Here is a 26,074-nt window from a genome sequence, read left to right as displayed (position 1 = left end):
TTCAACAACATAAGCTCAATCGACAGTGGCATATTTGTGGTATAACATCGGTTAACACACACACAAAAAAAAAATCAATTCTTCCTTTGTTTTTGTTTTTCTCTTTAAAATTCATGCTATCTGCAGAGTTTTTAAATTCAAGACTTAATTATCACAGTAGGTCGTATCGTGATTCCTGTTTTCCTGTCTTCAATTTTAAAACCTTTTTTCTTTTGCACCATTTATTATATTTAAGAGTTTTTATGACCTTAAATTTGATAAGACTGAATTTAAGGCTTTTTAAGGACCTGCAGGGATCCTAAAAAATAGATGTTCTATATTATTATAGTATTAAATATTATTATTATTGTATATAACTACATAAAAAAGGTTAAATCAAACCACACTAAAATCAAGTTAAAATGCATAAAACAGTGCAATATTTGAAACAGTGAATATTTTACCATTTACAAATTGGCCTCATTCACTTACATTCTACACTTCTCACTGTAACCTACAGTTTTGCATTTCATAATCAAAAGAGGCACAAGGCGATATTTATTTTTTGTGGTAATCAACATTAAGAGTTGTCGATTAAACTTGACTTGCGTTGAATCATCACACACCCTTACTTCCACCTTTCCTCTGGCTCTCTTTTACTCTTTATCTTATAACAAGCTATAAAGATCTCTGTCCAAAGCGGTTCAATGGGTCAGGCAGAGTTGCTCACCTGAAAATGAGACTGCAAGGACACCCCGAGGTAGAACAGGCTGTTAAAGAGCAGGATCAATATTAACCTGACTTCCATTTCATGCTTACCCAATTCCAATCAGCTAACAATATACTCAGCCGCTCGTGAATAAGGGGGAAGGTATCAAAGTCACTCACTATTGTATATATTACATGAAACACTCACTATTTTGTCAGCAAGTCTAATAGGCTAAACTGAGTTGTTTTAAAGCAAAGTTTCCCACAAACATATGCAAAGGTACCTGGGAATGAGGCACAGAGCAGTACAGTATATCAAATGCTTATACAACATGGTCAGCCGTTTGAGGTCCCATTAAATTCAGCCTGTTCTTCTATTTTCAGTGATTGAAGATCATATTACATCCACAGAAAATACATTAAATTACCATGAATCAAATATAATGATGTTGTTTCTAGGGTAGTTCGAATTTTTTTCGAATGAACCAGAGACATATCTCATGTCCACCCATGTCATTTCGCACAAGAGGAAATTTGAAATATTGCTACAACACAGCGTACGCTCTAACATAGACAAGCGCTATAAAAATATGTCATTGTGAATAAAAACAAGCCCCATATGCAGTGACTGCTGTCAACTGCCAGTGTTCTGACATTTGAGAGCAGTCATTTTTCAATCTCTTTGGTTTCTGGCAAAAATAATGGAAACATATATGCGCTCTTAACAGTTTATTCATTTAAATCACCTATGTTAACTCAACATACCTTAACCCCTGGTCACAAAAGCAGCTGTGAACCTCCACTACTGCCAGTTCAGAAAAACTCACCATCAGCGCATTTCATGCAATATAGATTTAGACAGACGTCAGTCACTGAGCACCGCAACTGAAACAGCAGCCGCCTTTTACAGTTCTTCCTGAACCAAAACAACGAGCTTATGCTGTGTTCACACCATACCGTAACTACTGTCATTTGGAAGAGATGGAAACCCGTGACGTTATACTGAGAGCGGTTCATGTCTCAAATTTATGCGTTTCAATGCCAACACGATCAATGAATCTGCAGCAGTCAAGTGGTACAGGTCAATGCTCTGTAAATGGTTTATGTTCATTATTATTATAATGTTATGTTCTTTGAGACATGAGGTAGTTTAATGCCGTCTCTCATCTCTTGACGCTTTGCAGACTCTGCTGTACACGTTCATGTGTTTTGAAGGAGGCGTGGCTTTGTAGATGCTCTGGAGGGAGGGTGGGATCTTATGCTTTCAAAGCTACTTGCTATTGCTAGCTTCTTCCGAAAATTGCCTACCCCACCTTTAAGGGATCTTATAAATATGAGTGCTGTTAGATGCAATGGACTAAATTAATATAATCAAATTCAGATTATTCAAATAAATAATATTTAATAAACTCATATTTATATAAAATAAAAGTGTAACTGTGCTGGTTTAAGAAAATTGTTATTCCTTTTGTATAAAACCCATCTAGATAAGCCTCTCTTTTCTCTCCCTCAGTCTCTCTCTATGGCATTGTGGGGGCAAGATCTGACTACAGGCAATCCCTTTCACATGACAATTGTATGCATTATTCCACTCATTAAAGACTGGGAGAAGCCTGGGGACCTCAAGAAGTCCACAATCACAGCGGCCCCAGACACTAGACCGTGGGTCCACAGAGACGCACTGACAACTTACAGAGGACAGGCAGAAAAGGGAGCCGGGCCAGAGGAATACTGCAGTGGTGTGAGCTTCTAAAGAACTGCATGAGATATGCTGTGTAATATGTTTGAAAGACAGTGTGAATTTAGATACGGTGGGGGAAAATGTCTGCTGTGACATGAGCAGGGGCCACCTGCAGGTCAAGGAACAGCTGGCATGTGTATGTACCAGTGTGCATGTGTGTGTTCTGGCTCTGACACACAGACCATCTGACATGGCCTCAAAACAGTTGGTCACAAAAGGCCAGACATGTAGATAGACACAATATTACTGCATAAGAAGTCACAGAACACACTTTAAAATGACATATGTACACCAAAATGGTTAATATGTGGCGTTTAGGGCAAAATCTAGATGTAATGTCCATAATATACAGTATAATTTTCATTACCTTAAAAAATGCAATCCATTAGCACCCCAGGTGTCCATTAGCAACATTGAAGCAAAACATGCTGTCAAATAACACTCCTATATGCCTCAACATATATGAGCTAATATCAAGGGTTCACTTGTGTATATTGTTTTAAATAAATGGGCCTATTTCACTTGCCTTTGCCCCTAGTAGGTTTCCCCAAGTGTAATGGAAATAGTTGCAGTAACTATTCTGAGCACAGGAGAGAAGTCGCCTCATTGTGCTTAAAAATCAATAGATCTGCCCTTGTTCGGTTAATAAACTCCCCCTCGTATCTTCAATTTGATGCCTGGAGGAGAAGCGCCTGCAGTGGTTAATAGTATTGAACCGTTTCTCTTTTAAAGCCTCTGTTGCGAGACACAGAACCAAATCGACAGCCATGTGGTGGGCAACGCTGCAAGATCAAACGGGTCAATGAGGTAAAATGTTTGAGTGCAAAAGGCAGAAACGGTAAAAAAAAAATATGGCGCACAAGTTTCCTCTCAACAATGTGTGCAGTTAGAATATAAAAACCTGCCATAAAACCCTCTTGCCATGTTCAATTGACAAGGCCCATAAATATACAACCTATAAAGCTGACAATGAACTATTTCTCAGCTCTGAGAATATTAGTTGTGTCCAAGAGTTGATTGGAGGTTTTCTAATTCGCATATGTGTATCCCATTTGGTGAACAATGATGTCATTGTATGAAATGAATGCAATTTGGGGATAATGAGCTAGACTGACAGAGTCCAGCAACATTTTTGATTGGCTGTTGGCAGAATTACTGACCGTAGTCCTCCAGTGATTTGCACGAAATGTCCAAGTGGGTGGAGCCAAAAGGGTTTCGGATAAATCTCCGCCTCCTCCGGAGGTCATCCTCCCAGTAATCCAGACGCCAGAAGTCATGCAGCTGACTGGAAAAGGGGAAAAGACAGGAACTCCTGTTAGGAATCAGAAGAAAACAAGTTGGACATCTAAAATTAACGCAATATATATATATATATATATATATATATATATATATACACACACATACAACATACAATATGTAAATAGAAACAGACATATATTGAACCCCTTTCCATCACATTTCAAAACAGCATGCTTTGGTAAAATTGGTAAACAATAAAGGCAAATTATTAACTACTAAATCATAATTATGAGATAACGTCATAATTATGACATACTAATTCATTGATGCACTTTTAAGATCAAAATTGACAAAAAGTTTGAATTATGATAAGTCAATAATTATGACAAAAGGGTGAAATTATGAAATAATAAGTCATGATTATGGGATAAAAAGTCGAAATTGAGTTCCAAATTATGTCAACATTTTGACTACTATATGTCATAATTTTGACTTTTTATTTTATAATTAGTATTTAGCAAAGCATGATTGTTTTTATGTTGCAGAAATGGGCTTCCACAACCCCCCCACCCGGCCACCCCATACGCACGCACACACACACACACACACACACACACACACACACACACACACACACACACACACACACACACACACACACACACACACACACACACACGAAAGCACTTAGATTTATATAGTAGTATAATATTCTACATACAATGCTATGGAGAATTGCCTTTTGGAGGGCACCCAAACCAAAGGGTTGCACATGAGGGAGAATCAAAACGATATCTGGTAAAATATAGCTAATTCATGAAGTTCATTAAAGCTCCAGTAACACAGACACGCTTTTTCACGAGAACCCCTCGGGCATAAAACAAGCAGCCGTGGCTATCCAGCACACAAATAAATAACAGCAAGTCCCATTAACAAATACGGTATCAAATTACAAGTATAAATGGCGCAGCTTGCCTCCTTTTTACTGTGTTTTTTAACAAGTCTTGTAAATCAGAGGTAGGACCCTCTATGCAGCCGGAGAGGGGTTTTAATGATGCTGGGGTCTCACCATAGCCACACCCCAGGCCAATAAAACAGAGACCCCCTCCCTCTGCATATGTGCAGCTGTGATTAAAATAACGTGCTGAAATATTCATTGAAATGATTCCCAGGGCCCTGGAGCAAGCTGCAGAAAATTGCGTTTTTATTCATTATTAATAACAGCGAATTAGAGGCCGTATAAAAGAAGAAATGAGAGGCCGAGAAAAAAGGGGAGCTCGGGGAATGAGAGGGAAACAGCTACAGCATGTGGTAACCATCTTTGTAAATGATTATTCCAACATTAGCAGGGACCTGGGCTAATTTTATTGCTTGCAGCTAATGCAAACCATTAAGGGCAGGGACCAGCATCAGGTTACTAAGTGCAGAACGTTTCGAGCGTCGGGCTGGAGATGTTTCAAAGGCTTTAAAACGGTGTGTGAGAGAAAGGGAAAGGAAAAAGCACAGAAGGGAAACGCAGGCTAGCACCGAATAATACTGCAGCTAATTTACTCCAAAGAGGATTTAGAGAGTGATGATTGGTGTAATTGGGGGATAGATGACAGCATGGTATGGGACAATCATCAAATTCCACATGTGGTTTATCTTCATTACCAGCTACTCATGGAGAAATACACCATACACTTTGAGCCATATACTAATTCCCATCATAAAATATAACTTGAGTCATTAGTCTATGTTCTATCTTACAAAAAGAGACTATCTGAAACAATATTGAAAAAAACAAAAAAATTGATTTGTGCAAAATTTGTAGATGAAATAGGATATAATAATATTTTCCACGCAATAGCTTTGTTTTTAAAATTCAAGTTGTCATTCATTGATAATCTTGTTATGTCTATGTCTAAGTGTCAAACTTTCATGTCATTGCGAAACCAACGCCATTGTTTCTGACGTCATAACAGTTTGAAAATGCGTATTGTGTAATGCAATGTAATGGAAGTAGCGACAGATCTTTATCAAAAAAGAAAAAAAGGATGAAGGGTTTCAATCGTTTGTTGATTGGGCTGAGGAAGATCTGAATGCCTCAAATGTCTGTTGTTTCATTGGAGGATCGAGTTATGACATTTTGATAAAAAATTACAAGGTCAAATAATAAAAAAATAAAAAGAATGAATCATCCACAATAATGTACATTTAGAAAATAAATGATGAATTTACGCTTCATGCCAACTTTAAGAACTGCAATAGAGGGGAAGATTTTCAGTAAATAACAATGCTACTTACAAAACTATCATGCAGTGCTTTCGGGATTTTTTTCTAAAGATTTTTTTTACTTTTCATCATTGCAGTCACTATAAACTGTCATTATGAAGATTGCATGGAGATTGTAAAAAAATGTGTTCCATTTTTTTTTTTAAAAGACATTTTTGGGTGAACTATCCCTTTAAGATTATTATTATTTCTTTTTTTTTTAATGCATCTACATGATTAAATCCCAATAAAAAAAGCTCTGGAATAGCAATAACCTTATTATTTGCCCACTAAAAATAAAAATAAAAACCAAGAAAATGATAAAAAGAGAAGCCTACATTTTCATTTTAACACCAGGCAGCCATTCCATTAAAAAAATAATCTTCAGATCCTACCGAGGTGTTTGCCCCAAGCTATGGATTGAATTGAATGGGCCTCTCTCCACTCTGCCATAATATTGGGGCAGTCTAAACAGATTAAAGTGTTACAGCAGGATCACATCACAAAAGCTGCTCCTTGTTGCGTGAATATTATATCTACAAATGTCAAGAAATCAGGAGGCTCAAGGGACTTAACCGTGCTCTGACAGCAACACGAGTGCTCGTTCTCAGTTTAACATCAATCAAGAACGTGTGTGTGTGTGTGTAGGAAACAAAGCCTGTTTGCATACATGAGCGGCATGCCAAAAGTTCATCACTCGCTTTGTATGAAAAGCAAAGCGCTGTGTCTGGGGCTTGTCTGTTGTCAGTCTTATACCTCGAGAGCCAGACAGAGATGTCAAGAGGCGTACAGGCCAGAGTCACGTAAATGACATTGTAAATGCAAGATTACAGCGTGAAAAAAAATGTAAATCCCACTGAGGCAACCAGGCGATTACCATTTAAGATTAGAACATCCAAAGCTGCTTGCGAGTAGGCAATGTTGAGCGCGGCCGCAGGAGAAATCCAAGCACGTACACTTTGAAGATTTCTGAGTTTCCCCTCCCTCAGCGTACATGATGATTTTGATTTGGTTTGACAGCAGTATGTCGGCTGTGTACAGCAATTCAGAGGAAAGGCCAAACATTTTCGTTTTCTTCTTAATAAGGGGATTAGACAAGCACTCGGTATTACAATGAACGATAAACCGAAGGGTGCTCGATGACACCGTTTACATTTCTTCACCCTCTCTTTCCCCTAAAGCATATGCTTTTACTTTGGTGGTGGTTTCCGCAGGATTGGACGGGGGTCCAGTGATACGTTAAACCCTGCGGTCAACATATAGAGCCGGATTTAGTCATTGCCAAAAGTGACATGACGTGAGTTTCCTCACCCAGGGTGGTCCAGCTCAAAAGAGGGGTCTTTCCACAGGGAGATTGTGGATGTATACTGTAAACTTTTAACAATTTATTTAAGCCCATTAAAACCGTTACAGCAGTCCTTTTCAAAAGCAACAGGTATAAGCAATATGACACAAGAAGGAATGCTGATTGCGTGTAATTTTACTGTTTGTAATTCACAAAAGAATTAAGGCCAGTGCACACAGAAAGCAATTTTGCCTTTTAGAATGGCAGACGCAGGGCAGTAAAAAAAATAAATAAAAACCATTATTAAATATAACCAAATATTTTAACTTGAGCGGCAAGTTTTTAGAATGCTGCGTTATGCGTGAGTTGCTGCAAAAGATGTGAGCAGAAAAGTCAAATATGTCTGTCTAGTGGAGAAAAACAGAAAAGCAAGCAACTTGTTTTGCGTCGCAGAACAACCCAACAAATTAGTTTTGTTCACTGATACAGAATAAATTGGACGAATGAACGATTCAGCAACTCACTAACAGATAGCTACTTGTTCATTCCTGGATGCATCAGTGTTTTAAACCAGTCCCTTTAAGACAAGTCATTTCACTCGGCGGCCATCTTTGAAGCGCCTCTCGGGTGTGCAAGTGCAGCTCATATCTCTTTGAATGGGGAAAAAACTAATTCTCCTAAACAGTTCGCCAAGCTTATGATTACATTTCATATTTGAAATTACCAATGAAAATCTGACAACAACGGTCTCATAAATTTTTGTTCTAAACGCTCAGAAAATTAAATTTTTCAGGCTGGATCAAGCTAATGAGCATGTGCAGTTGAAGCACGCGTCTAAATGTTTCTGTAGGAACCGGCGTTTATAACGGAAGCTGCAGTGAAGCGATGACTTTACCGGAAATTGGCTCTTATTTAGAAGACGGGACTTGTTCTGCCATATTGAGCATTGCACTACGCTCAAAACAATACGAGTGACGAGTCTTGTGTTATTCTATAGCCTTTGTTTTAAACTAAATCGTTGAGTGAATGATTCAAATACACTCACTCATGATAATCACTTGTCGCCATCTACTGACGTAACAATGTAACTCTCATTTAAAAAGTCACTGACAAATCCCCACCACTAATGCACAGACAGAGGGCACATACATTATTCCCACCTGGATTTATCTAGCATTTTTCCAAAATATGTTGGACTCTTTATGCACTCAACAGTCACAGATTTCCTTACATAGCAGAAGGGAAGACAAAATAACCTTATAAAATCCATACACTAGACAGTTGAGTACATGGTGCATAGTATAAGTACACAATATGTCATTTAGGACAAGTTCAGTAAAAAGTATCTTTGATGTTATATCAGCACTTGTTGTATAAATATCAATATTAGCTGTTAATGCTGTTGTCCAGGAGTCTTCATTGGAGAATAAAAACAGTAATAGGCTACTTAATTGTTTTAGAGTTTTTAAAGGAAACACTATATTCTTGCTGGTCTTCACATTAAAGAGTGTATCCTGATAGCCGTTTCAACTGAATGGCAATCACTCACTGGAATTAGCTTCCGACACGCTCGACTTTACCAATCGTGCGGCTCATGATGACAGCCATAAAGGATGGTGGAGGGCCGGCCCTCCTCGAAAGCGGCTCAAATTTATTAGTCACATCGCCCATCAATCACCCAAATGGATTTCCAACTGCATTTTAAAAGCTAATTTCCCTGCACTGATAACCAAAACTATCAGCCGACCAGCATGCCAGTCATTATTTACTACTGCTTTGGGTCTTATTTTTTTCTAAATGCATCACGAAAGACTGGTATAAAAATTGTGCGTATCCCCCTCTCTCAACCACACATTAAAAACACTCTCAGAGAGTGAGAACAAGATTTAGGGCTCTTGTGTCCATAGGGCATGTGTTGTTTGTGAAAGGCTGTAAAAAATTTGACAGCCATGATTCAGTATAAAATGGCAAAATGGGAAATAAAGGAAAGGATAACAATTTAATCTTAAAATACAATATATATAGCTATGTTCTTTCTCCTTTTTTTTTTTTTTTGGAAAGCCCAGCTGCAGATTTGATATATTGGGCTTTTACACTGGTATTGTGGGGGATTATGGGATGCTGGTTCATGAGATGGATTACCCTGTTACCGTGCAGCTCCGCAGGGCTTGAACGGTCAAAGCAAGCAGACCTTCATTGTACATCTCCAAAGATTCATTTAACTGGGAGGAATCAGGGGTGCAACTGTTTCTAGTAGACAGCTGTTTTGACCACCTCTGAGTCTCTTTGGTCTAATAGAGCCTGAGTCTTCGGAGTGGAGCCTTTTTGAATTAGGCATTGTTCTAAAAGACAAAAAATAAATAAATAAACGCATGAAATCCCAATCTCAATCTAAACCACATATAAAGGTGGTTTGAAATTGTTTCAAAACTGTCAAATAATATATTATTATTATTAGGCCTTTGGGACATGATTCATACACAATGTGCAGTAGTGTCTCTTTCCCCGTATGGTTGCATTTGCTATGTAGTAAATATTTGAATATATAGGTTAATGTACAAGTGGTTTTGGATACAGTATGCAATAATGCATGAAATACAGTAATGTCTCAGCCACTTATTTTGTGTACGGACATTTTCAGTTGCCCTCTCTTTCCACAATGACAGTTGCTCAGTTTAGTAGAAGAAAGTCTCTAGCCAAATTTACTGACTTTACATCACTATGGCAACCCACTGTCTGAACAACTGAATCTGATTTCATCACTTGACACTAAGAAAAGTAATAAAAACAGATATTATTAAAACAAATAAGACTTGTTGGCAGGCACTGTGGAAAGGCCTACAACATGTGTATCTATCTATCTATCTATCTATCTATCTATCTATCTATCTATCTTTTGTGTGTATAAATATAGTCCTTTTTTATACTGTATGGCTGTGTTTGTATATTTATTTCTGTAAAAACTAGCATAACACAAAAATAGAAAGAATAGAAAATAAATAAAGAAATAAAGAAATAAAAACAAAAGTATAGGGATCATAGGCGCCGATTTATGTTTTCCTCCGTGGGTGCTCATGGGCGCACGCCCTTTAAAAAAAAAGAAAAAAGAAAAAAAAGTAACGTTAGGCCTAGTCAAAAAATGTTTGCATTTCAGAACAGAACGAGAAGCGCAGCGCTGCGTCTATGACAACTCGAGGTAGCCTATCGCACACCGGACGCGCACTTTGTCAGTTTATGGCCAGCAATATTGTAATGTTATGTTTAAGGACATTATGGAATTAAGATAATGTCTGTAGGCTACTATGTTACGATTGTACTGTACAATTAAATGCAACCGGGGGGTCCGTTAACTGAATGAACTGAGAATATCACCTGAAAATCCGATAACATCAGCAATTTTCATTCAAGCAGCTGATTTCTGTAAATGAATGTAAAATAAATGTATATTGCAGCACAGGTTGAAGTCAGTACATTAACGACGATTTGAGACAAATAAATGTAAATGTAATATAAAACTATGTAAATCGCGCTCTGTGGCATGGCAGGATTTTGAACAAGGTTATATATAGCCGTAGCTGGGCGCCGCCGGTTTGTGTAAGTTACACTCATAGAGAATAATGTGTTAGAATTTTAAAAGACATGGCACTACGCGGCGCTGCGCTTCTCGTCTGGTGTGCGACCCCTTTTAGCAAATGGACAGCCGCCGACACGAACGCACACACCCATTTACTTGATAATAAAGCCGTTCAGGACCATAGCTCAGGACAGCGCCACTTCTCACAAATACAGACAGGATTGGAGATCAAAAGTTTAATGACACGCAACCGCGATCATAGGCGTTTTCATCCGAGAAACGCCGTGATTGGTGGATAGGATTTGGAGCAGGCGACTGACAGCGACATAACCAATCAGACAGACAGACGCTTCACATAGCACCAACTGCAATGTTTAATTTTAAATGAATGTAGCCTACTTGCAGTCTGGCACACACGTGGGTGCTCGGTATTTTCCGTGGGTACTCAAGCCCCGGAGCACCCACGGTATCGGCGCCTATGATAGGGATTGTCCAACATATAACAGAAAAATAGGGCTTTTAATCAAATACAAAAAACACAATTTATTTTTAAAGGGGTTCTATTATGCCCTCTTACTACTTAGTCTTGATTTTGTTTTTGGGGTGTACTAGATTATGCTTTTATGCTTGATTGTTCAAAAAACACATTATTTTTCACATATTTTACATTATTACAGCTCCTCTCTCCTCAGTCTGGCCCAAACGCGACCTTTCTTTGAAGCCCCTCCTTCCGAAATACGCTGTGATTGGGTAGTTGGCCCAGTGTGTTGTGATTGGCAACATGTTCTCCTTTAAATGAGTAAAATTGTGACTTCACAAAGCCCGGAAAAAACGCACTGTAGGACAAAAAATTGTAGGTTCGTTGTAGTTCTTGGAAAGTGGATTCTGTTAAATAAAATATCTCCCTTTTGAGTGGACTTTGAGCATAACCTTGCACATCTTTTTTATGCTCAAACAGCAACATCACAGATGAACTGAAGTTGAAAAAGTGCAAAAACATAATAGGACCCCTTTTAAATTACATTTAATAAAGTTAAGTTAAATTAAACATTTTTAATTACGATATGCCAAATATTTTAAATTAATCACATTTTATTGCAAAGATTAATATTTATTTGTTGAGAAAAGTCCCCAAATGCAGATTTTTGTGACAGATAAAACACTGATAGTGTCTTTATAAGTCACTATATGGTTTATTTTTATATTGCTGTATATATCATACAATCCACAGTAATCCATTTAGAGTTTGTCAGTTTGTCTGCATGTGCTGTTTTTAATTCATTGGTTTAAGGAGCCCATGCAGAATGATGCCTTTGGATGGGACACTAAATTAACATTAAATGAACATGTTTAATTGACAGCTCAAGAGAAAAATACAGTCTTAATCACGGTCACTGAGGCCATTGATGATTATCTGGAAATAACATCACTACAGATAGTCTCTTGTGGTGGCACATGAGAGAATGGCAGGCGAATTCAATAAGGCACCATTATGTTCTCATTAAATGCATCCATTGGGGACATAAATGGAACATAATTAGTAAAATAGCAGTAATCAGCGACTGGTTTCTATTTTGGGGGTCGCCTGGCTTTCCTCAGTGCCACACTGACTCTGTGACGTTACGGCTGCCATTCTTCATGTTCATGACACAAAACACACGCTCAACACTTTCAATGAAGCTAAGCCAAGACATGCCCTATTGATTCCCGTCGCATACGTCTGTTTAAAATTTAGCACTTCAAACTAATATAGCTTGATCTTTTGGGTTTGACAGCCACAATCCATTCCAAGATGGAGATTATTTAATATGCTTTTATGATATTTATAGTGAGACAGTATTCCTGATGGAATTGCACCTCAGATGGAAATTATTAACGCTTGAGGTAGCCTAACTGCAAAAGCCACAAAAAAGGATGCCTCATGCAATATTTAAAAAAAAACAGCTTTTGGTAAACAGATCTTCCCTGAATATATTCTCTAGCCTGAACTTTTCATCTTTGTCCTGGCTTTCATTTCTTCCAAACGGTGTATATCTAAATCAAAGCCAAATCATACATAAACACTTCAGAGTATCCACGCATTTATCAGGCATTTTTCAAGTCTCATCCTTTAAGTTAAACATTTAAATATGATGCAAGTTGCAGTCTTAAAAATAAAGGCTGTAAAACGGTGTTTTCACAACGATGCATTATTGGTTCCCTAAAGAACAGTTCTTAACCCTTTTTTTTTCATTGTTTGAAGAACATTTTAATCATTTAATGAACTGTTTTCCACTATAAAGAACCATTTATTTAGTAAAAAAGTTCCATGGATGTTAAAGTTTCTTCATGGAACCATAAATGCCACTAAAGAACATTTATTTTTTAGTGTACGTTTTTATTTCTGATTACATTTTCTTTATAATCTTTGAAATGTGACAAAATGTGATACATGTGATACTCCACAACCCAATCAATTTACAGGACAGAGTATTTTTCCAGTGAGGAAAAGCCTTCATTATGTAGCTGAATCAAACTAAAATACTTGAGCAGACACATAAAAAGCACTTTGGCTGAAGACTGGCAAGGCCTGCACTGCGGGTCACTGCTTTGGATGAAGACAGACGTGGCTGCCTGGGTGAGAGACAGAGTTCTAGTACAGGTCAGGCGTCCCTTCTCGCCCGTTTCGGCGAACCGTCCATCTCTCATCAAAGACAAAGCCAACGGAGTGGGAAAACTCTAGCAGTCGCGCTTTTTTCCGTTGAAATTGATGATCGTTCCAACGGCCCTCTTCCCAGAGATAATTAGCACAGGCTTTGAGGTTAAGCATGCCTAAGGGGAAGTGACTTTGTGTAGGTCAAAAACAATCGGAGGGGTTTGTGAGTGAAAGAATCATTGGGAAAGTTTCTAGCTTGCAAATGGTGGCCACAGGTCTTCAGCTTACCAAACTTTTTATAACAAAGAAAGCTTCAGTGGAAACTAGCATAGTGGACTTTATTTCAAGTTTTTTTTTGAGGCTATAGAAACAATAATGAAAGTAATTTGGGGAAAGGTGTGTTTAAGTGTTGTTTCAATAGTTTCTCCATCAGTCTTCAAATGTCATTTGAAAGGTCATTTGAATCACATTCACTGTTCTCTCCTGCTTTCCCTAATTAGCTTAAAGAAATACTGTAGAAAAATTCAGTCACACACCCTCTTAACCCAATGGAACACCAAAGGACAATTTTTGAAGATTAAGACAGACCATACATGGACTCCATACAGTGACTATTCATAGCAACCAAATATCTTAAGGTCTAAAATTAAAATGTTTGTTCTTTTGAACTTTCTATTCATCAAGGAATCCTGCATAAAATGTGTCACAGTTTCCACAAAAAATATTAAGCAGCACAACTGTTTTCAGAAGGATCATGTGACAATTTCTAAAGGATCATGCGAGTAATGGCATTTCAAATATAAAATGCCATTGGCATCTTTAAAATATAGGGTGGGTAAGATTTTTCAGTGTTTTTGAGTAGGGTACAATGGGGCTAAAGGCAAAATATATATGTTTGTATTGAACATCTATGGAGCAACAGATTTTGCGTGAAAATAAATCATAAAAGTGGTTTATCGTGTTTTCAAATCTTATAAATGTATGAGGTGAGGCAATTTCTAGAGCACATTTAAAAAAGCCACTGCTGACCAAAGTGCTGTACAATCACTTTAGACAATAAAACACATAAATACAAAAACACACAGGAACACACACAAATTCATAAAATTACACTGAACCAAAAGCCAGAGAGAGAAATAAATAAGTCTTTAGTGAGGATTACTTAACACGGTATTCTACTGGCAACCAATGAAGCGAAGCAAGAACGGGCAAGAACTCATTCTAGTCGGGGGGGATAAGGAGGACTTAACTACACCAAGGTACAGTGAGTTACAATAATCCAGCCTGGAGGAAATAAATGCATGAATCACTGTCTCCAAATCTTTTACTGTTAAAAGCGCTTTCAATTTCGCAATGGATCTGAGATGATAAAAGCCACTCTTCACCACTGAATTTATTTGTTTGTCGAATTCTAAGGCCGTTATCAAAAATCACTCCCAAATTTTTGGCATGAGCATGAGAATTCCCAGATAAAGGACCCAGATGGTTATTTATCTGTATAATAGAAGCTGGTGGTCCAAATACTGCATGGTCAATGGTATCAAAAGCTGCACTGAGGTCCAAAAGGAACAAAATTGCAGTTACCCGAATCCACAACCAACAAAAGATCATTCAACACCTTCAGAAAAGCTGACTCTGTACTGTGATGTTGTCTGAAACCAGACTGAAACTTATCTAATAGTTGTTCTTATGAGGTAGCAAGGTGGGCCTTTTACCACACACACAGGTAACATACTAGGGCTGGGTATTGACAAAATTTCACAATTCGATTCGATTCCGATTCACAAATTCGATTCAATTCAATATTGATTATTTTGGATATCAGGTAGGCTGCAATACATGGCAAATTCTCAGGGAAAACAAATCTCTAAACTAATGCTGTAAACTATGGGAGTCAGTTGTAGCCTACTAGGTAAAAAATAACTGATTTGTATACAAACACGTAAATTACACTTATTTATTTTTATAATAATAAAGTTATATGAAAAATAAACATATAAATGGTATAAATAAACATATAAATGGTGGCTGTCATAAAAACTGGCCAGATTTATTCAAACATGCATTAAATATTGAAGAACATTAAACATTATAATGAACATGTTATATGGTGCATATATTTAGCAAAATGCTCCTCTCTAGAGTTCATTTTTCTAGCTGACTAAATAGTTCATGGTCACTGGGTATGTTTTTTCTGAGGTAAATGTGACGTTATATGAGATTGTTTGCAAGCTGTTCTACTGACGTCTTTCCACGGTTGAAACACTGATTGAGTGATTCCATGTAACATGATACGGATTTTGATATGTTGTACACTATCTTTTAACACACTTTCAGATGCTCATTCATGTTTATTTTGCGCTGTAACTAGTATTATTAAGGCGGAAGAGAAGATCATGTGAGCGATCTCACGCCACAAATCGAGAAATCTATATTTTTTACCCAGCCCTATAAAATACTCACCAGCATGGGGCAAAAGGCACACATTATTTATACAAATACTTTAGCTAAAATAATGTTTTTAATAATGTCTATGTTAATACTTGTTCAAAACAATTAATTTAGCAAAGTTTGCACTATTTTCTGTTTATTTTGATAAATAAAATAATTCATTTTTGTTATATATATATTTATTTATCTGTCATTGAAATATGTTAATATAAAAATATGTTTTAAAATATTAAATGAAATCCCATAATTGAATATAGATTTACAGTAGTAACATTAAATCATATTTGATTACATTATAATGATTAATATGATATTTTTAAATATGATGGTTTCATTATAAATATGGTGATTATCTCTAAGGTGGACACCCAATTTGATGTATGATATTTACCATCAATCTAACCATGTCATTTCAACAAATGGAAATGTCAGCCAGATATATTTACTATCATGTTAATTATTGTGCCTTTCACCACGGCAGCAGGGGAGCCTTTTACCCTAAATACCATCATTTTACATATGAAAAACTGTTGCTTTAATTAGCTTGAAGAAAACTGAAAATCATTAAGAAGACCTTTGTCTCAAAATATATTCAATCATTTTAGCGACTCTCATTTGCTACTTAAATCATTTTTTTTTAAACACATTAATTATTAGATCAAAGTAGCACAGAATCAACTTTGTGCTGGTGTCCTCATAATAAAGGTAACCAAGTCACCTTTATTTATAGCGCTTTATACAATACATATTGTTTCAAAGAATCTTTACAGTGATAAAAAGGAAAATAATCAATAATGCAAATATGAGACAAATTTAAATTCTGATGAAAAATAAAATCATCCGGATTTGGAATGACATGAGGTTGAGTAAATAATGACAATCATTTTTGCCTCTTTATTCCCTGTAATTCATACATGCACATGGTGTGACTTGCAAACTCTGATCACAGTTGATATTTGATTTAGACCTAAGACCAAAAATCCCAATTTTGGGGGATCTAAACCCCATAAGAGCAGTATATATTTCCCTTCAATTGCTGCTATTAGATTTGATAACCTTTCAACCACTCCCAGTGAGACTACTTAACCAAGCCATATGTAACTGGAAGGCTCCATTCTATCACCAAGTTATTATCCAGTATGGGACTGCTGCCATCCATCAAACAAGAGACCACGCGCACCGTTATTCAAGGGAAATGGTGCCTCCCTCATTCTCCACCTCCAACAAATCAATACATGCCACTACTCTCCATCTCTTGACACTGTCTTTTTTCTTCAGCTCCCTCCTTACAGTCAACAGAAAAAAGTAAAAAAAAGTAATTATACAAGAGAAAGTGTTGACAGTCAATACACAAGTCAGGTTAAGTTAAGGTCTGAGGTGGTCCTGGTATGCTGGTCCTCCATCAGCTGTCCGCTATAGTGCTGACGTTGACAAAGGGCATGAACGCAACGCCCGGACGCCTGTCCACTGTGACCGCAGACTTTACATTTTTTTGTCACGGACAGCCATTTTGAAGCAATTAGCACCTGAATGACTGTCTCAGGCTACGTAAAACTCCAGGAAACGGACGCTAAGAAGAAGAATTATTGGTCAGCTACGCGCCATTACATGGCAAAAAATGCTGATTGGAAATCGGTGGACGTCAGCTTTATTCTGTGTGACATGATGCCTGGGAAGAGTGCTGAGACCGAGTGTGTTTTGCACAGCTAGCATGAGAATTTAAACAGACAATGGCGTAGTTTTCATTAGCATATAAACTACTTGTACTGTTATTGGAATACCAAAAGTTTAGACAACTTGAACTAAAAAGAAAAACGCATTATAATTTGACTCCACTTCCCGAAGATAGCAACGTAATGCAACACAATGACATAATGTGTTTTGTTTTAAAAAGTGTGTAATTTCTGTGCTATTTATTTACTCTGGATATAATAATGGAGGAATGTGAGTGGCATAATAAAGGTTTGGTTATTATGCCACTCACAATCCTCCATTATCATATCCATATGTATTGAAAACAATTTGGATAGGACATAAATTACACACATTTTAAAGTATGAAACACATTTTAAAATATCCAATAATAATTATTTATTCCTTTTAATGAGTACAGATAAAATAATGAACTTAATACAGGATTACACAGAGAAAAGATCAAAGATTTGTGATCTATAATTGATTATGACAAAAATGTGCCTTAGGTTGCCTCCAAATATGACATGAGAATTAGAGAGCTGGATAACAGACCAGTGACATGCAAATAAATGGCTCCATGATTTTTCAATTTCATAGATTTCTTTTCCATCATTAATCCCGACGCTGACGTCTACTCACTTTTGACACGACTGAACTTTATAATTCACTGGTGGAGGTCGGAGGTCAACAGGAGAGGGAAAGGAAAATAACTCCCTCAGAGAAAAGCGAGAAGAAGAAAAAAATCTGACATCCAATTTTCGACTTGATTTATCAGTGTAAAGCCAAAATTGATAGTGTGTCATTACTGGGCTCAGAGCTGTCTGGCAACGTCCTATCAAAGCCTTCTCCTTCTGATTTAGCAGCACAGATCAATACAACCCTATACTGTTTCAATTTGAGAAGTATTGATTTTCTGATGCCGACTCAATACAGGGGACATTCATCATCAGGCAAGCATAAAGTATGATCGAACTGAAGATTCCTGGGTTGGAGTTGGTTATTTGGCTTTCAGCTCATGCAGCCATTGAAGAATTGCAATGCACCGTTGCATCTTCGCATCTCTTGGTGCGTCATCCTTGACGAATAATTCAATTTTACACAACGGAGGACATTTATTTATCTAATAATGTGCACAACCGCTTCTCTGGTACTGTTTGTTAAAATACAAAAGCATTTCCAGTTGCTCCGCAGAAAATAATGGCGAAAATCAAAGGGGTGTTCCAAAGGATCATGGGAACATTTGTGTTTTCAGAAGCCTAAATGTGAAAACATATTTCGATCATTTTTCACGTGTCCCTTAGGCTGTAGCACAAAGTAAAAGGAGAAAACCAATCGGAGTGCGTTCATGCTTAAAGACACACACAAACACACTAATACAAATATATTTTCAGGCGGACATGCTAACACACACATATGCAAAGTACACACACACACACACACACACACACACACACACACACACACACTTCAGAACACCGCAGGCTTTCTATTTTACAGAAGCTGCATAAATGGGAAAGTTAATGTAGCATTGAATAAGACTAAGCTGCTCAGCTGTAACAATGCCTTGAGCTCATGAACATATTGCATCATTTTTCTTCTCCAGCAGGTTACCATTAAATTTGAATTTGTTGGAAGTTTTGTGGGACCATTTACAATGTGCCCCAGCTCAATAACCTTTTGTCTCAATGCAAATGTTATGCCTTCCAGGTGGTTTTCATAAATATTTGAATAAGTCTGAATGGTGGCATAGACTTTCAGCCAATTCACAGTATATAGATTTTTAGTATGTTTTGTAGTGTGCGTTAGATGCACTTCATTATTACGGCATGAAGGACTTTGAGGCCATGAATTTAAAGCAGCATTTGAGAGTTTTGATACCACAATTATATTATAATATTATATTCAGAAAATGGTCAGACTACTGTCATTTATGGAGGATTGTCAGTGCCATATTAATAAATAAAGGATAATAAATGCAATATATATATATAAAATATATGAACTTGGAACTGACAATCTAACATAGTCAGATCCATAATAAATAAACAAATAAAAATAAATAAATAATGAATCAATCTGCAAAAAACACATAAAACTATAATGAATCAAACTCAACAATACTTTTTTTATCAAAATAAATAATACATAGTGAAAATAATAATAGTGAAAAAAACAAATACAAAAGGCTATAAAACCAGGAAAACTACATCAAACATTAGAACAAACTGCAGTGAGTTTTAACTTGTCTTTTATACTGTAATCACACGGGACATAAAATATGTGGTCAAAACACAGACTTAAAATAAAACTAGGACAACCTACATACATATTTAGCTATGAATGTGATACAGTGCAGTTACAGCACCGCTAATGTAAGGCTCTGTGTCTGACATCATGTCAAAAAAACTAGTTCTGACAGATACAATTATGGGACGTCTAGAATCTTTGGATTCATCAAAACTGATAACAGAAGTACAATCAGTGAAAGCAGCTGAGCTATGTTCTCTATTTCTACGCACACAGTTCAAGCTGATGTTTCTTATTGAAGTGGGTTACTATGATGCCATCATGGACATTCAGCCATCTGCAGTGGATTTCACAAATTTAATAAGAAACCCACAGCCACTGTTTCTGCAAATCGAGCCAATTTGGAAGGCAAATAAGTAATTGTGCTTGGACTGTGTGTGTTTGTGTACACATGTTTGTAAGTGGGTCTTCTGGCTAACAGCCAATGTTGGCAGAGAGAATCTCAATCCAGTGATCATATATATATATATATATATATATATATATATATATATATATATATTTATATATAAAACTTTTATTGTAAATTTAATGCAAATGTATCATGTGTTCACACATTTTTAAATTGCTTAAAACATATGAAACATTTAATTGTATTAAAGATGCATTTTCTGAAAATGTCTTATGTTTTAATATTGTCATAGTGAGTGTTGCTTTACAAATACATTTGTCTTGTTTGTAGGTATTTTTATATTTTAACTGGACAAGTAAAACAAATCTTAAGTAGTATTTTTTGTAGTATGTCTTCATGTTGCAAGATAAGTCAAGGTTAAAGCACATTTTAAAAACCAGTAATTCAAAGTGTTTTACGTATGTCTTAAAGTAGAAAGAAGAAAAAAAACATACACACATTACAATTAATTTATTAAAAGATTAGAAGTCACAGGAATTAAAATAAGCATTATATTACTGTGTAATTGCTGACCCTGTCACCAAGAGGAATTGCTAAATTAATGATTCTTTTAAAAAATGACTGTCATTGGTCAAACAAACAGATAGTCCAACCCCAAACTCATCATTGGTTGAGACACAAACGGCTTACTTATAGTTGTCTCAGCATATTAAACTGGGTTAGGAGAAACTACTGTCAACTGTATTAAAAGTATTATATTTAAATTATTATTTGACCACATTACAAAATGTTGTGAGCTATGGTTGTTGTTTCTTAACTTCCTTCTTGCTCATGATGTTGAGTTAAAACTGTCACTTTGTACAGAATTATGTCTCTAGATCTTGGATTATATTCAGACTGTTTGTGTGTATTTGGTGGGAAACGGAACTCAAGTCAGTATTTTTTTAACAGGACCCTTGAGACCAACATAACAACTGCCAGGTGCTCCAATGTGACACTGAGAGGGAGCGTTTCACACACACACACACACACACACACACACACACACACACACACACACACACACACACACACACACACACACACACACACACACACACACACACACACACACACACACACACACACACACACACACACACACACACACACACACACACACACACACACACAGCCTGACCACCAGTGATCTGTCTCTGAGGATTCAGTGGCCTGGTGTGGTAATTGAGTTTGCTGACCTGTAGACTGACCCGGTTGGAGAGCAAGAAAACGACATTAAATAGGAGCCATATAAAAGGCCTGGCTGTGTGTGTTTGTGTCACAGAGGTAATAGTGTAATACTCGCCCCTAAAATACACAGACCATCAACAGAATACAAGTTATACACATACAAACACACACGTACATCCGCAGGTGTTTCTTCAACTACAGTGGATTTATGTCTCAGTTTTTATTAAAGGAACAGATTACAATAATTTTTCAATGAAAAATTTTCTCTTTTTTTTTCAAATTTTTTTTTTTTTGATATGTGATGGTCACATCTTGCAAACTTTTCACCATGCATTTCTCTTTTATTTTACACAATATATTAATTTAAACAGCAATATTACTGTGTTTATGGTATTTTGATCAAATAAATGTACCGTAGCTTTGTTGAGCACAAGAGACTTCTTTCAAAAACATTAAAAATTCTTACCGACCCTACACTTCTGAATGATAGTGTATGTATATACACATTGAAGTTTGTTAGCAGACTAAATTAAACAAACAAGTTAGTGTGAAAAGTGTTTTAGAGTTTATTTCGAAAACTCTAAACTGTAAAAAAATATTGTTTAGCTTAAAAAAGTGAGTAACCTGGTTGCATTAAAATGTTAAGTTCAGTGAAATTAAAATAATTGAGTTCATACAATGAAGGAGATTGGTTTAATCAACAGAAACTCAAAATATTAAGTTATCTGAGCCACAAAAAATTATCAGCTGATTTGACAAAAGAAAAAAAATTGTGCTAACAAATCATATTATTATTTTTTTATTTTACAGTGAACAGCCCTAAGAGGGCCCATAGTTGAAGAAACACCCCCACACGTGCACAAAGCTGTACCTCTGTGCTACTCTGCCCCACGCTCCGTGTTTATTGGTGAGGATGTTGAGGATCTTCTGCTTCAGCTGATTGGCTGTCACATGATCACGGTGTTTGGCAGCACTGATGAGGTGATCACACATCGTCTCCTCTTCTTTCCTGTCTGCTGCATACTGTGCGCAGTTAGACTGACCAAAATATGGATGAAAGAAAGAGAGAGAAATTAATATCTCTGTCACAATGAATCAGCATACTGAAACCAAGAATGATGCTACTGCATCAAGCAGGACTGAGGGATAGTTCATTCAATAATGAAAATCCTGTCATCATTTACTCACCCTCCACTACGTTCCAAACCTGCATGACTTTCTTTGTTCAGCAGGACACAAAAGAAGATATTGGGACTTATCATACATGCGGCGCAATGCAGTGCAAGTGTTTTTTGCTAATTTCAGCCCAACGCAGTTATCATTTTCACGTCCTGCACCACTTTGTTTAAATAGCAAATGCATTTGCACCCATTTGTGCGCCCATGAGCGTGCTGGTCTGAAAACGGGGTGTGTTCAGGCGCATTGATGGCACGTTGCCATTTTGAGGCAACTGAAGTCGATGGCGCAGTATTTTTTTTTTGTAATTTAAAGAGCGCGTTAGTAATATGCGCCTATAGGTGGGTCCACAACACGCATACACTCTTCTTATTACACACACAGGGATGTGCAGCAGCACAAAAACTAGCCAAATATTAAAAATAAAAGGATTATAATGTAAAAAATGTATATTGTGTACATTAATATATGGTGGAATACAGTTTGTCCCGTAGATGGTCTGCTTGCGTGCTTTAACCTTGCGCACAATCAGATCCGTTTGCACTCTGGAGACGCTTTATGTCTTTCCGCTTGCAAATTCCAACATGTAAATAGCAATTTTGGCCCTTTATGCCCAACACACACCCATTAATCATTAAGAGAATAGGGACAACCCTTTTAGACCATGCGCCGGGCGTGCTGACCATTTTTCTCATCGTTAAACTAACAAAAGTGGATTCGGACACGCCCTAACTGCACATGCGCTGTGTGCTTTAGACCATGTGCTTAGATTGTTAAAATAGGGCCCATTATAAAGAAAGTATCAGTGTTATTTTTGTCCATACAACAAAAGTCAATGAAGTCCAGTGTTGCTTTAGGACCCTTATTGACTTTAATTGTAAGGACAAAAACAGTGTTCTGCAGAAGAAAGAAAGGTTTGGAATGACCTTAGAAATTTCATTTTTGGGTGAACTGTCCCTTTAAGAACCTTTCTTCCATTACTTTACTATTTTAACATATTTTGTAGCACTTCCCCCTTTAAAGTTTACTTTGTACACAAACATAATCTTAAAACAGGCACTATAAAAAGCACAGAGACTACAAGGCTTCTCAGACTAAGGTTGACGTGAAGTAGCCAGCAGACTTTATCTTCTCCGCTACAATAAGATTGTCTTCCCACGTGGACCCCAGGGGGGATCTCTTGCTAATATTCAGAATCTAATTTGCTAACACAAGCTGGTGGGGTGCAGGGGAACAGGGAGGAGGGGCGAGACGAAGTAATTGAATTTCCTTCCTTATATTTGAATTCTGTCAGATACTATACCTCGACATATTCTTCAAACGGCCGATAACTCAATCTCCCGGTGTCATCTCGCCTTACTGTGCGCCACACTGACAAATATCAAACGTTATTTATCACTTCAAGGGAGGATATGAGGGTTGAAAGTGACACCAGCTTAATTGTAAAAATATCTAATCTGCTTACAAAATCTTCAATCTGCAGACGGAGGTAATAAAGAAGAGGAAGAACAAGAAGAGGCAAGACGACATCTTGAGAGGCAAGACAACATCTTCCGTTAGTTGGTGACATCGCATATCTAGCGCCTCCTGCGTTTATCTAGCAGGTCAAGGATCCTCAAGAGCAGTATATAAAACAACCGTCTCAGACAGGCTGTGCGTTCCAGTTAAGAAACTCATCACTCCATCACTGCATGTACTAGTGCGTTTCTGAGAAAGAGTGTGTGTATCCCTCATCCTGATCATGCACGTGACTTCAGAGTTTCATATCATAGATGCATGGTTCAACAGTAAATGATGCTAAACCTTGATTTACATTTGCAGCACCCACTGCATCACTGTCAGAATAGTACAGATGGGCTGATATGATATTCTAAGTAGTTAATGTAATGTACACACGGCTGCATTATGTTGTGAACTAAAGGCTAAAGCATGCTATTAATGGACACCCTTTTCTTTTCATGAATACATTTATAATTCTATTCTATTTTTCTCTAAACACTGTCCCGTACTTTTCAGAGGGAGCTAATGATTAATTTAGGGAACAGTTTTTACATTTCTGTTGTAATTGGTATAACACATTGATATAAATCTCTGTTAGCCATTGTCTTGTAAAGCCATGTTTTTTACATAATAAATACAGTAAAACAGTCAGTTGTAATTGGAAAATAAAATAATATTAACACAAATCCCCTTCAGTCATGACCATATTCACAATTCATCCTGTCCTCAAACGGTTATTGAATATATATATATATACGATTTCAACCCGAGAGGTCAATGTGAGTTTGAATAGTCTCACATTGACATTACAGTACAGAATGGCTCTTTCGGCATAATCCTGAATATTGTATAAGCATTTGTTTCATGTGTCATAGAACAGAAGAGAGGCTCTCAGGAGTGTGTGTAAATGTCACATCCATTTGGATTTTCCGCCTTCACATAAAAATCATTCTACAGGCTTTCAAAGACGATCTACTGTCGGAGGCCGGGGAAGGTCTAGTTTCTTAAAGTTTAAAGCGGTTCACAAATTGACAATAAAAAAGCCATTAATACATGAAAATTCTTGAATATAGCCCCTTTAACAGACAGAAGTACTAATGTCAAGACTATTTTCAGTCTCTTGATAGAAAAACATAATAGTTTAAAATGAGACGTGAATACAATCTCTAAAAAATTGTTCCTGACTTTTCAGAGGGTGCTTACATATTATTTAGGGAAGGGTTATTAAATTTCTCTCTACTGAGCTAATGTGGATTAATCCCCTTTAGAAGGCATGAGCAAAGGATTATGGGCCACCCCCACTGATAGCTTTACTAGAGATTTCCTCTCTCGGGCTGTATCTGATTCTCGAAAACTTTTATTGTAGATTATTCATGTTTCATATGGATTCAGTGTGGGATTAGAGTTCAATTCTGGGATTGATTATAATCTGGTTTGTGTTAGAAGATCTAGCTACTTAATTCAGGCTGTTAGTTAATATATAGAGTCATATTACAACTTAAAATATCTAAATCCTGTAGGGGATCTCTAAAATGTGTATCCATGTGCTTTTGGTTTAAAATGATTCTCTACCTCAAACTCTGCATGCTTGTGGACGTCCTCGGCTCGCTGTCTGTTGAGGATAAACTCTGCTTCATTGGCCACTCGAACGATATGATCCTTCATGGCATGACAAAGGAGTCTAGAATGAAGAAAAAAGAGGAATGGGAATTTAAATAATGACATTCAGTCACTCACAAACACGTATAAAGTACACATCTGCACATCAAACACAATAAATCCTGCAAATTTTACACCGTTATAGAAATTGCAGTCATTCATCTTTTATGGGATCTGTCGGTTAAGTTGTGTTAATTGTCATTTTACACATCGTTATGTCAGCTTTTGTTTTAATTTAAGAAGCTTGGTGTTTCTGTGGAACATAATACTGAGCATAATTTCTCCTC

The 26,074-nt window shown here is 36.9% G+C and overlaps 1 protein-coding gene across 17 annotated transcripts in view; it reads right to left on the bottom strand.

The window, feature by feature from the left end:
• Positions 1–26,074, bottom strand: part of nbeab (neurobeachin b) — a 292,102-nt gene that overhangs the window by 97,911 nt on the left and 168,117 nt on the right. For 9 of the 17 annotated variants that reach the window (XM_077208039.1, XM_077208041.1, XM_077208040.1 and 6 more), the window contains 3 exons: positions 25,701–25,809; positions 22,324–22,490; positions 3,589–3,740 (listed from right to left, as the gene is read on the bottom strand). In XM_077208039.1, coding sequence (XP_077064154.1) covers positions 3,589–3,740; positions 22,324–22,490; positions 25,701–25,809 — 428 coding nt within the window. The remainder of the gene's footprint in view (positions 1–3,588; positions 3,741–22,323; positions 22,491–25,700; positions 25,810–26,074) is intronic. The other 8 variants (XM_077208042.1, XM_077208044.1, XM_077208047.1 and 5 more) reach the window with 1 other exon arrangement.

Source organism: Siphateles boraxobius, unplaced genomic scaffold, assembly GCF_051911475.1.
Source record: "Siphateles boraxobius isolate OS27281-9 unplaced genomic scaffold, OSU_SipBor_1 6, whole genome shotgun sequence".
Lineage (NCBI taxonomy): Eukaryota > Metazoa > Chordata > Actinopteri > Cypriniformes > Leuciscidae > Siphateles > Siphateles boraxobius.
This window is presented reverse-complemented; position numbering and strand designations above follow the sequence as displayed.